This window comes from Notothenia rossii, assembly GCF_949606895.1.
Source record: "Notothenia rossii genome assembly, chromosome: 5".
In the NCBI taxonomy this organism is placed as follows: domain Eukaryota; kingdom Metazoa; phylum Chordata; class Actinopteri; order Perciformes; family Nototheniidae; genus Notothenia; species Notothenia rossii.
In genome coordinates this window covers 61,522,287-61,534,805 of record NC_136903.1, presented here as the reverse complement: position 1 = coordinate 61,534,805, position 12,519 = coordinate 61,522,287, and the positions used below count along the sequence as shown (strand labels likewise).

At 41.9% G+C, this 12,519-nt stretch overlaps 1 protein-coding gene across 4 annotated transcripts in view; it reads left to right on the top strand.

The window, feature by feature from the left end:
• stab1 (stabilin 1) overlaps positions 1–12,519 on the top strand; it is a 161,778-nt gene that overhangs the window by 120,584 nt on the left and 28,675 nt on the right. For all 4 annotated transcript variants that reach the window (XM_079682469.1, XM_079682470.1, XM_079682471.1 and 1 more), the window contains 4 exons: positions 314–420; positions 1,512–1,631; positions 2,628–2,762; positions 3,114–3,218. In XM_079682469.1, the coding sequence (XP_079538595.1) occupies positions 314–420; positions 1,512–1,631; positions 2,628–2,762; positions 3,114–3,218 (467 nt within the window). The remainder of the gene's footprint in view (positions 1–313; positions 421–1,511; positions 1,632–2,627; positions 2,763–3,113; positions 3,219–12,519) is intronic.

Genomic DNA, 12,519 nt, shown 5'->3' with positions numbered 1-12,519 from the left:
TATTGTAATATAATTATAAATCCAACATATCTGATTTTGTCAGGTTCATAAGAATAATGTCAATCATTTCATAAAATATGAAAAAAGGTAATCAGAATGAAATCATGAAACAGAAACAAAAGTCTCAAAATGTGTAAATCCTCACATTTGAGAATTTGGAACCACAAAATGTTTTTGTTTCAGAATGTTTGCTTATATAAGTCTCTGTGCCTTAACAAATGGATAAGTGGAAACAGTTTCACCACCAATTGCATTAATTTCAAATGTAAGGGTTCCTTTGCTGAAATAAACTTGTGTGTGTGTGTGTTGGCAGATGTTTCGTGTGTGTGTCCTGCCGATTACATTGGAAACGGAGACTTCTGTAATGGCGTCCTGACCAGCGTCCTTGCATCCTACAGCAACTTCTCTATCTTTTACAAGGTAAATGTGAATGTGCTTTATTTAAACATCATTGTTTCAAGCACAGTGTTGTGCTTGCATGATCGACAACCTCATTCAAATGTCACCATCAAGGACTCATGCGCCAGCTGTTTACAGCTTTTAAGCTGACTAAAAGAATCCAATCATATTCATGCAGGTTTCTTTTAATGATGCTACTGTAGCGGCCTCTATGAATTTCATTCACCATTATCTGTGGTTAAACACAGGCTTTATCTGACAGATAAACACAATGTTTATTATTATATAATAATAATAATAATAATGATCATAATTGTGTGTTATCCAGCTGAAGCTAATATCAGCATTTCTTTCACAGGTAGTCAATATACATATACGTATGTAGCCGTCGTCACGTGGGTCACAGGTGACTTTGTTGTTATTAGGTACTCGAAATGCGTGCGATGGACATATCTAGTGCTAAGGCACCGCCTCTGGCTGTCAGTAGTTACGAAATAGAACTGACGTTGCCATTCTGTTTCTATGAACAGTGTTACCGCCCAGGTTTAAGTGCTACTCTCGGTGTCGCGCACTGCTCTAATTTTTGCAGATCGCTACTCTCGAAGTTCAAATTATTTCAACTTTAACAGCTTCGTTTGAATGCAGAAATGAAGCACTGGTTGTCTCTCTAGTTTCGAGCTGTGTTAATGTGTTAAGAGATAGGAGTGATTTGTCTCCATTTTCTCAAAACTTCTACACTACCATTGTTGGAATGGAAAGTGGCATTTTTAAAATCATACACAGTGACTTTAACGACCGCAATTGGAAATGGAACATACCAAAATCAAAAATAAATTGTTGGCCTAGGATCAATATTTTGACTCCCAAATCCCGACAGGAACAGATCAACGCATCAAAATACAAACTATAATCCCTGTGGTCCTTGCTGGTCGAGAGGGGTTCTGATGAGCAAAATCACATTATCATCTTCATGCATAAATACCTTTTGACTTGTTTATGTGATTATTACACTTTTTGCATTTTATGAATGAAAAAGAATTATTGAGTGGATTTAAAGTTTTAACAACAAATAACTTCACATTCCTCTCTTTCTTTCTCCTCCCTTTGTGAAGTTGTTGTTGGACTATAGCGGCTCGTCTACGGAGGGCAAACAGCTCGTTGACTTTATGTCTCACAGGAAGTCTGAGGTCACGCTTTTTGTTCCTCACAATGCCGGCTTTGCCCCAAACCAGGTGATGTACCCTTCAATAATAATAATAATAACTATAACTAAATGCATTTCAAATACCAACTTCAGGTACCCTTTTAAGTTAACTTGTTTTAATGATTTGGAGTTTATATAATGCTCAAAGAAGGCAGGTGAATTTTATATTTATATCTAACTGTATATCAACATTTAATAATGAAGAATTAGACATTTACAAAAGCAGGATAGAAACATACTTAAAGGTAGGGTAGGTAATTCACTTCAGAAACACTTTCTGTTATATTCCATGGATAGCTCTTAACATCCCGATAGCAATGAATAAATGAAATGCTTTGACAATAAATATATACAAATATTTCATCTGTGGAAGCCGTGGCGCTGCAAAAAGCACGACCAATCATTTTAGCCGATCCGGCTAAAATAACTGGATGGACTACCTGCCTGTCAGCCTTCCATCTCGTTCACAAATGTATCTCGTGCCCTCATTGGTCATGTGCACGTTTGTGTGTGTTGGAGGAGGGGCTCTCTAAGGAATTCTGAAGGAAGGGACAGATGTTTTTCAATTGTGTAGTTTCAAATTCTAGCTTACTCGAGCTGGTTTCTCCATTCTTACCCTACCTTTAACTGAAATAAAAAAGATAAAAAATTAAAAAAATGTATTTGTTACCTTTTAGGAAATAGTTACAGTAGTAATAGGTCATAAAGTTGTTATATCTCAGAGCAATTAAAATGAAGTGTAGCCATATTATATTTACAATATTTTTATTACAATATTTAGTATTATTTAGTTGACTATTGATCACTCCGTTAACATTGGAGCGTAGAGAGCACAGTTATTTAAAAAAAATGTTTTCATTGTGTTTTGTCACTGTGTTTCATTATTGTGTTTTGTCACTGTGTTTCATTTGATATGATATGATTATCTGATGAAAATGTTTTCGGTAAATGATTCAAACAGAGGACATGGACTGCAGAGATTTTTTAAATGTGTGTGTGCGTGCGTGTGTTTCTCTGTGTGTAGACTCTGTCTGGTAGAGATCTTGAGTATCACATCTCAGCCAATCACAGCAGACGACCGTTTAAGGATCTGAAGCACCAAGAAGTCATTGTATCCAGACTTGGGTTCAATCTGAATGTTACCTATGGAAAAAATGAGGTGAGAAACACACATAAAACACAATATGATGATAAGACAATAGAGCTTCACAAAAACAAAGATATTCTAATATGTTAGATAGGAAGCTTGGTTGAGCGTATTTAGAGTTTAATATTATCCCTCTAAACATTAAAGTACTTTTTTCCCCCATTTGAAGTTGTGTTGTGCTTCTTTGCAATGTTCTTTTTCCAAAAGAAATTGGATTTGCAATATATAAAATATTATATTGTGAAGCCAGTTTCTTTGGTTCAGGTTAGTTTTGGATTGAGCTTTAAGATATTGTTTTCAGAGATATTTTATCACCATTTGTTTATGATTTGTGTCTTCGGCTTTCTAATGATTTCCCCTTAGAGCTTTAAGCTGGTGAACAAGCGGCTGCTGGTGGGGTGGGACATTCCTGCTGTAAATGGGATCATCCACATCATCGAGTCCCCACTGACAGCGCCCCCTGCACCTGTAAGTTATAATGGTTTATCCCAAAGCTGTCATCATGCAGCAAGGTTTTTTATTGGCGTACATTCACCAAAGTAAAGCATAGATATGAGTCATAAATAGACAACAATAACAAACAAAGCTACATTGAAATGCCTCCACCTGTCAAAAGAAGAGAAAATGTTAAAAACAAATGTGAAAAAAGTAACTATTTAATAAAATAAGAAGAGTATAAAAAGGTGTAAAGAACAGTATGTAAAGTGCACATTTAGTGTAAGCTTTTACAATTGTCCTGCTTTCTGGTGAACTAATCAGTTGATTCAGTGAAAAACAATTATATTTATCATTAAAAAAAAAGAATGTAAATGCAAATATCCCACCAACAGAGCATGAGCATGGCCTCCAGAACGCGCCGTGACAACCAACCGTTCCTCATGCTAAATTGAATTTTCCGCTTGTTATTGCTAGGCACCAGCTACAGCTGTGAGTAAAGAGCAGATGGCTGTGTTTTGTATTTATGAAATGAAGACTCAGCTGAGTTGCAATTAACACCACAACTGTGTGGGATACAAGAAGATGATCCCAAATCCCAAAAGATGTGCAGCCATAATCTAAATAGGTATTTTGTCCTCCAAAGTGACTTATATTCAGTGCTCATCTCCTTCACACACGTATTGTGACAATGTCCATAGAGTGGTGCATAGATGGCGTGCTTTTTTAGGCCGACTTGGAAGTAAGCAACGCCCGGGTTCCCTTGTGTATTCAGACTTTTATATTCCATTTCGGATTAAAGCTGAAATTATCTCTGTGGCAAAAAATGTTTGCGGAAATGCCATCTCCAGAAGTAAAAAGCTAACATTAGTCAAAAGCTATCATTAATGATGACATTTCAACAAAGGAGTTCAATGGAGGCGTTTCAGGCAGGGGTGTTAGTCCTGTTTAATTATTAATTTTAATTGGTTATATTTTAATTTTCCTTTGGGCAAATAAAGTAGAGCCAAGCAACCCTGGGGACAGTAAAACGTGATAGGGTATGTTTTTTGATGTCGTCGTTTATAGTATTTCAACCCAGTCTCACGGCATTTCGTGTTATAGTCACGATATTTAATCTATTGATTCTTGTTCACCAACACGATTTTCCCCTTTTTTTTGTGTCACACAGAACGATTTTAAAAGCGATGTAGTTCTATTAGTAGTATTTTTTGTGCCTGCACCACGTCTTTTTGTCCGTTCGGGTCTTGGAAGACCGGAAACTGTGTGGTTCATAAAAACATTTTCTTACTCAATATCAAGCCACGATTATTGATTTTATTTTAAATCGTATAATGTCGGACTTTTTTGTCCGTCCGTGAGGAAAAGAAATGGGGCTCAGAGCCTCAGAATACTGAAATCTGTATTTAAAAAAAAAAAAATTCCTTCTAATTTGTGATTCTTTTCTAAATAACACACAATTATCCTTGTTTTTTATTTATTTGTTTGATTCTATAATCTTGGGCTTTTTTGCCTGCCGTCAGTAACTGAATTTCAAAATAAAATCACCGGAAACAGACGTAGGCGATACACACTGAACTGATTACCCAAGATCCTCAGCTATGGTTGAAGCTCGGTTGATTGGATGTTTTAGCCGCAATGCACGTTGGGATATGGTGTTTATGCGATAATCAATATGAAATCCGAAAACATAAAAAAAAAAATTATAATAATACTTTATTTCGAGTTTGCATGCTTTTTTGAAAGTCATCACATAATGGCATTGTAATACACGGTTTCGCTGCATTAAATATTACACATCTGCCGTAGTTCTTTATTTATAGAGCCCTGATTAGAAGACCTTTTGACAAACTGGAAGAACTGCCACCGAAACTATAGGTTACTTACGTAACCCCAGTTCTCGGAGTAACATGAAGTGAGATGTCTCACTATGGGATGCGCCTCATCGCGGAGCAAACAGAAGCATCAATCTCATTACGCCAATCCTGATTGGCTGGTGATCTTGACGTCAGCTTCAGGGAATCCACCCCCTATAAGTAGCTTGCGCTACGCTGCATGCGTCATTCAAAATAAGCACCTCTTCTCACTTCACCATAGCAAGGAGGGCCGTCTGGTGAGACATCTCACTTCATGTTACTCTAAGAACTGGGGTTACGTAAGTAACCTATAGTTCTCATTCATAACACTCCGTTCGATGTCTCACTATGGGATATTGTAGCTCCCGTATTGCCAGACGAGCTTATCTCAAAAGTCACCAAGACCAACCAGAACTTAACAGTTAGAGCTCTAACTCAGCAGGGGAACCAGCACTGCATGGGCCACACTGGTAGCAGAGACGTCTAATCTGTAAAAGCGGACAAAAGTGAGCGGCGAGGACCAGCTCGCTGCTGCACAAATGTCTTGGATGGAAACACCCCTGAACAAAGCCCAGGATGTAGCCAGACCACGAGTCGAATGAGCACGCAAACCCGAAGGTGCCTGCAGACCCTGACTCGTGTAAGCCAAAGCAATTGCCTCCACAATCCAGTGAGAGAGCCGTTGCTTAGTAACAGGGTTGCCCTTCTGAGGGTTAGCCCAGGACACAAAGAGTTGGTCATTATGACGAAACTCTTTTGATCTGTCCATATAAGTGCGTAAAGCACGGACTGGACATAGCAAATTTGGCTGGTGTTCTCCGGAGGGACACGGCGGCGGAGCAAATGCCTCAATGTCAATGGGGGTACATGAACCAACCACCTTAGGTATAAAGGCAGGGTTGGGCTTCAGCAACACTCTCGTTAACCCTCGGGCGAACTGAGTGCATGAAGGATGTACAGATAGCGCATGAATGTCACTGACTCGCTTGGCGGATGCCAGGGCCAGTAACAGCACTGTCTTGAGTGACAGGTGCTTCATGTCAGCTTCTTCCAGGGGTTCAAATGGGGCTCGAGTGAGCCCATCTAAAACCACTGTCAAGTCCCATAAGGGCACCAGTGGCTTGGAAACAGGAAGGAGCCTGCGAGCTCCCTTCATAAAACGGCAGACCAGAGGATGCTGGCCGGCCGTCTTACCCTCAAAACCCACATGGCATGCAGCAATAGCAGCCAGGTAGACTTTGATCGTGGAGAAAGCTCTGTGTTTATCAATTAGGTCCTGTAGAAATGATAAAATCACTCCCACAGCGCATTGAAAAGAGGTGTGCCCTTTTTGAAGGCACCAGTCCTCAAACACCCTCCACTTACAGTCATAAAGAGACCTAGTGGAGGAAGCTCTTGCACTCTGAATAGTGTTTATCACCTTCTGCGGGAGACCCACTGCATTCAGATTATACCACTCACGGGCCAGGCCCATAGGGCCATGCGCTCCGGATGTGGGTGAAAGATCGTCGTCCCCGCCTGAGACAGTATGTCTCTGCGTAGGGGGAGCTGCCACGGCTGACCGCACAGCAGCTGATATATCTCCGCCAGCGGTGCCTTCACAGACCCGTTCATTGTCCGCCTTTTGAGAGAGGCCGTAGCTGCTCTCAAAAGAGGAACAAATGGCGGGCTGTTTATTGGTTTTTATTGTTTTCATTGTTTTCTCTTTGATTTTTCTGAGCTGCGCCCTCAGTCTGAGGCCTGGATGCGTCAGCGGAAAATGCTTTATCCAAGAAAACAGAACAATATTGTGACATGTGTTTTGGTGCACTTGAGGACGGTGTTGAGGCATCTCTCGAGGCAGCGGGAACACATCTGATGCTGGGGAACCTTCCAGCTCCGTCACCGAGGGAAGAAGAGGAGGCTGTCAGGCCGCCAGCTTCTTCTTCCTCGACTGCTGGCCGAAATTCCGGGTTGGCTGCGCCTGGGCTGCAGCCGGAACCGGAGATTTTCTGGGCCAACTCGCCCTCGTCTCCTGCCTGGGCGGGCCGTGACCTCTGCTGTTTCGGTACTTTAAACCGAGCAGCTGAGGTAGCTTGGGCGAAGGACTGCCGCTGTGAAGGCAGCGGCTGGACCCTTCGAGGAAGACAGAGGTGGAGGGCCTCGTCTTCCTTCTTCTTGGACTCGCATCTCTTCTGCATAGAAGCGAGCGCAGATCCAAAAAATCCCCTCGGGAACGATGGGCATGTCCAGCACATCCTCTCTTTCCCGGTCTGGGAGGTTGGTGAGGTTGAGCCATCTAGCTCTTTCCTGCACCACCATAATTCCCATTGCCTTTCCCGTGGCCTGGACGGCGCAGCGTTGAACGCGGAGACAGATGTCCGTGATCGCGGCTATCTCGTCCAGTACTGCCGGTCCAGGATTACTTGACAGATCCTCGCAAGGCTCCGCTTGGTAAGCGGTTAGCAGCGGGGAAATGTTCAAAGCCCTGGCAGACAATGCTGCGGCTGTTTAGGACCGTTCAGTCATGGTTGACTGGAACCGGTCCGCCTTTGCCGGCAGCGTGGGGTTCCTACTCGGTGTAGTCGCCATCCTCGGGAGGAGGTGAGCTGCCACCAGCGGTTCCATCGGCGGTATGCGGAGCAGGCCTAGCCTCTCCATACCGTCGCAGTCTAGGGAGGAGGCACCCTGGATTGGGGCCTTGTTGCTGAAGAGCCGGTCTCTCCACGAGACCGACACCTCATCCAACATCTCCGGGAAGACCGGCAGGAGTTGCCTCTTTGTCCTCGTTGCTTGGGGCAATATTTTCCCCTCATAACGGGACCTGGAGGCCTCCTTGGCCATTTCGGGCCATGGGATGTCTAGTCTGGCTGCGGCACGCTGACACACGGCCTGCAGGTCCATACTCAGACAAGGCGAAGCTGGTGTGCTATCGCCCGGGAGAGCAGCCATCGCTCCCGGCGTTGCAGCCTGAGCCGATGACATGAAGACGTTCTCTTCCTGCTCATCAGAGTCGGACAGGAGGAATCCAGAGGTTTCATCCTCTTCGTCCTCCGTATAGTCCAACTCCAGGACATCTTCTGCGGGCGAGACCATGGTGAGGTCCAGCCGGGGGCCCCAGCTTGGTATAGCGTGGGGCCCCGCTCGCACGTTCCTCGCTGCCACCGAGTCCCAGCCTGACACGGCGCGGGACTCCGGTTCTGCAGCTGCCACTACTGATGAGACCCAGACCGACACAGTGCGGGGCTCCATCTCTGTGGCGGACGCCCCCGTTTCCTGATTTCCGTCCGGTAAATCAGAGGACATGAGGGAGTCCTGACCCGACAAGCTAGCTTGGCGAGCTAACCGTCGGCGGAGGCTCTTCACGGTGAAACGGGCACAATGCCCGCATGAGCCGGGGTTGTCGATAGCCTCCTGGGCATGTTGCAGCCCGAGGCAGGACGAGCAGACCTGGTGTGCGTCTGTGTCCGAAATCTTCAACCCGCAGCCGCAGAGCCGAGCCTCCGATTTCCTGGCTCCTCTGGTGTGAGGTAGAGACGTGTCCATCTTGTCCGCCATTATGGCGACGTGGGAAGGACGCACTCGTAGCAGGTGCGTTGCTGAGAAAAGAGAATCACAACCTGTCGTTAATCCGGAGAAAAAGCGACGGTGTAGATTTTATTCTCAAAGAATATTAACTGGTGTGTTAATACCTTTTTTATCTTCTACTCTGGTGTGAGAGAGAAAAAGAAAAAACATCCTCGCTACCGTGGTGTCGGTAGTGAGGGAAGACAAACTAGCAATACGTGTGTTGCTAGCTTGAAAAAATCAAAACCTTACCTTTATTTCTGAAGAAAAAACGGCGAGGTCGATTTGCAATACTAACTGGTGTGTTAGTATTAACAGTCTTCTTGCAGAAGTATATATAGAAGTAGCCGGCGAGCGCCCGTCGACCGAAGTTAGCTTGGATAGCTTGGTTCCGTCTGTGGACTGTGTGAGCTAGCCCGGCTACCAATATAGAGATGTGCTCTGAAGCGAGAAGAGGTGTTTGAATGACGCATGCGGCGTAGCGCAGCTACTTATAGGGGGTGGATTCCCTGACGCTGACATCAAGATCACCAGCCAATCAGGATTGGCGTAATGAGATTGATGCTTCTGTTTGCTCCGCGATGAGGCGCATCCCATAGTGAGACATCGAACGGAGTGTTATGAATGAGAACTGAATACGTGACGTGGATCATAAATATATCAGCAATTAAACAACATCTTCAATTTCTCTTCACACAATACATCTCCTTGCAGTATCAATACTAATTCGGCTGACTTTTATATTTCATCCAATTGGTAGATAGGTAGAGGTGCACAGCTGATAGACAGGGACTTGTAGTTTTTTAAGATATTATTGATTTTCTTTGAATTAAAGAATGTAAATACTGAGTTGAGAGAATAGTCAGGGGTTTTGGGTGATGGGAGACACATCTTTCAATAGCTTACAATTAAATTACGGATATACCTTTCTGTCTATGATGTTTTACAAATCAGATATTAATGTCTAGAAGTAAAACATAGCAAATATTATAGCAATATCCTGTAAAATGATGGGAAAACATGAATAAAACTACACATCTTCAGATGTTATACATACATAAGTGTCCTACACTAATAATAACAAGTATAATTTGTTGTGTTAACACCTTAAACATGAAAGTTTTTTAACACGCACCGCCAAGTGGTTAAAGCACGTTATTGCATTTTTTTATTGAATATGTTATATTCGATGAAACAAATATTAAGAGTACATACAAAATAGGGGGAAAGTAGAAGGTCAATGATAGAAATATAGAATATAAAAAATCAAGAAGATACTGTAAGTGATCTCTACAATAAAAATGTTTAGTGCCGGAAGTGAAAAGATATTAATACAGATGTAGCACCTAATTTCAGACTCCAGCTTATAGCTTCCTACCTACGACCTGCCTAAGAACAGTATAGATGAATGTTAAGCCCTCCCACTATTTTCCAAGAGGGCGTTGCCAGATTTTCAATTTCAGGTTTTAACCAGGAGATGGTGCTTCATTCACAAATACAGAAAGACAAGTTTCATGGACTTTCAGTTGTGTTTTGAAGAGCATTTGAACACATCAATATTTTAGATCAACTAAAGTATATCTAATCTTGTAATTCAATAATATATAGTCTTTATATATTAAATAATCATAATAATAATGTAAATGTTTACATTACACTTCTTTATTTGTTATGCTCATACTTTTACCTTTAAAATCGTTTGCTTTAATATGCAGTATATGTTTTGTATATTTTTGTGTTTGCTTCCTCCTGCTCCCTTTCGGACACATACTGTATGATTTATTATTATTATTAATATGAAGATATTATTAAGATAAGATAAGATAAGATGTTACTTTATTGATTGAACATTTTTGTTTAGAATGTGCTGTCCCACGGTAATTCAGAAGGCTCACAGGTCACATTCCGACCATTATTTAAAACAATAGGTGCTTTCACACCGTCTACAGTTTGATTTGTATAGAGGGAGCTCTGTGGCTGAATGGCCAGCGATTTGGTGTGGCGCATTTATCATAGGTGATCAGAGCTAACTGCCTGCCGTCAGATTTCATTTAAAAAACAGATCTGATTTTAAGACTATTTCTGCGCTCATAAAGAATGATAAGAATAATGCGTATTGAACTGGTTTCATTAATTAGTGAGTTTATTTAACACTCGAACCGCCAATCGGGTCAATTTGTGTGATGTGTGTTGTGTGTGTGCAATGTAACTTTTTTTCAATAAAATATTAAAGTCTCCTAGTCCGTGACTTTTCCTGAAAGTGTGTTATGTAGCACCCTATGTTGTTAAAAATTGCATTCTAATAGCGGGATTTGACGGGTTTAGGTAGGCCTATACAAAAACCTCTGGCGGTTCTAGTGTTAAGGTAATTAGGTACAGTAGAAGCCCTTTTTTATCAGTAACGAATTTAGCAGTTGAACATAAAAGTCAACTAACTGAGGGTCACTTGCAATGACAGTGTTGTGTCTAACTGTAAGCTTGTCACTCAGAGTAACCTACAGTTAATTTAGCTGCTGGAGAAGAAATATCAGGGGGGGAGGGGGGGAGACAGCTGTGGTTGATGGGCCATTAGTTAAATAAATAAATCACAATTATTCTAGTTATTTTTACCTCCCGTATTGCTTTCAACCCACCAGCTTTTATGGTGTTGTTACGTCACTAACTGTAAGCTTGTCACATACAGTCTATGGTCACTCAGAGTAACCTACAGTTAATTTAGCTGGTGGAGAAGAAAGATCAGGAGGAGAGGGGGGAGAGAGCTGCCTTTCATTCAGACTGTTTAAAAAACGGTAACAACGGACTATTTTTCTTAGCGGATGCATGTCAATTTAAATCAATACATACAACTATTTTTTAAATCAATAAAAACATTTTCTAAATCCATAAAAGCATTTAAATTAATATTGGGAGTCATGTCGTTACTTTGTTGAGAATGTGGCCATGTAATAAGCGGGATAATTTGCAGCGACTTGTTCCTTATGGGGAATATAACACCCTTCATGCAGATCAGGATCCCTCCACTACGCTTTGGGATCCTGATCTGCCGACGAGGCTCCATTTAAAATATAAATATTTTTAGTGAATTACTGAGTTTAGGCACGTTAATAACGTTTTAATGAAGTTGAATACAGTATATTCATATGTGTCAGTGATTTCATGTAAATTCGGCGAACATAAACATAAATGATCGTGGTGAAGATGATGATTAAATAGGCCCTCCAGAAAAACGCGGGCAAAAATCCTTGATTATGCGGGCTAAATTCCTTGATTATGCGTGCTAAAATCCTTGATTATGCGATTAAACATGCAGGGTTTTTATGTGATTTTATGCGGTGAAATTGCCGGAAGTTGCGAAATATGCGGAAAGTTGCGAAATATGCTAAATATGCGGGGGAAAAGAATAACAATTTTTTAAAATATTGGGCTGTCTTATTTATTCTCTCTCACACACAATCTGCCACTAACGTTAAACCCCTTTACTATTCAATTAAACACTTCAATGTTTATTTATTGTAAAGGCAATTGGGCTATTTTAATCTCACACACACACACACCCCCCCCCCACACAAACACACACACACACTTCTCCGCCTCATTCTGTTTTCATTTACTCGTTCGTTATCTGACCAGCTTCAATCTTGTAGGCTACTCACTTCGTTTCTTGTAGCCCTCGAAAGGGTTTTGGAGGTTGATGCCTCGGTGAACGTGAGTTGAATGGCTTTCTTGTCCGCAGCAGCAGAAAGCATTTTCGAATGTTTGAATGAATCAAAGTGTGTCGCCACCGTCGATTTTCTCTTATGCTCCAACACACAGTTGCACGGGGTGCAGAATAGTTTCCCCCCACTTTTTTCCCGGTCTTTAGTAGAAATGTTCGTCGGTAAATGAGATGGATTAGATTTTTTCATCTTGGTGTTTTCTCTATCGTGTGAGCT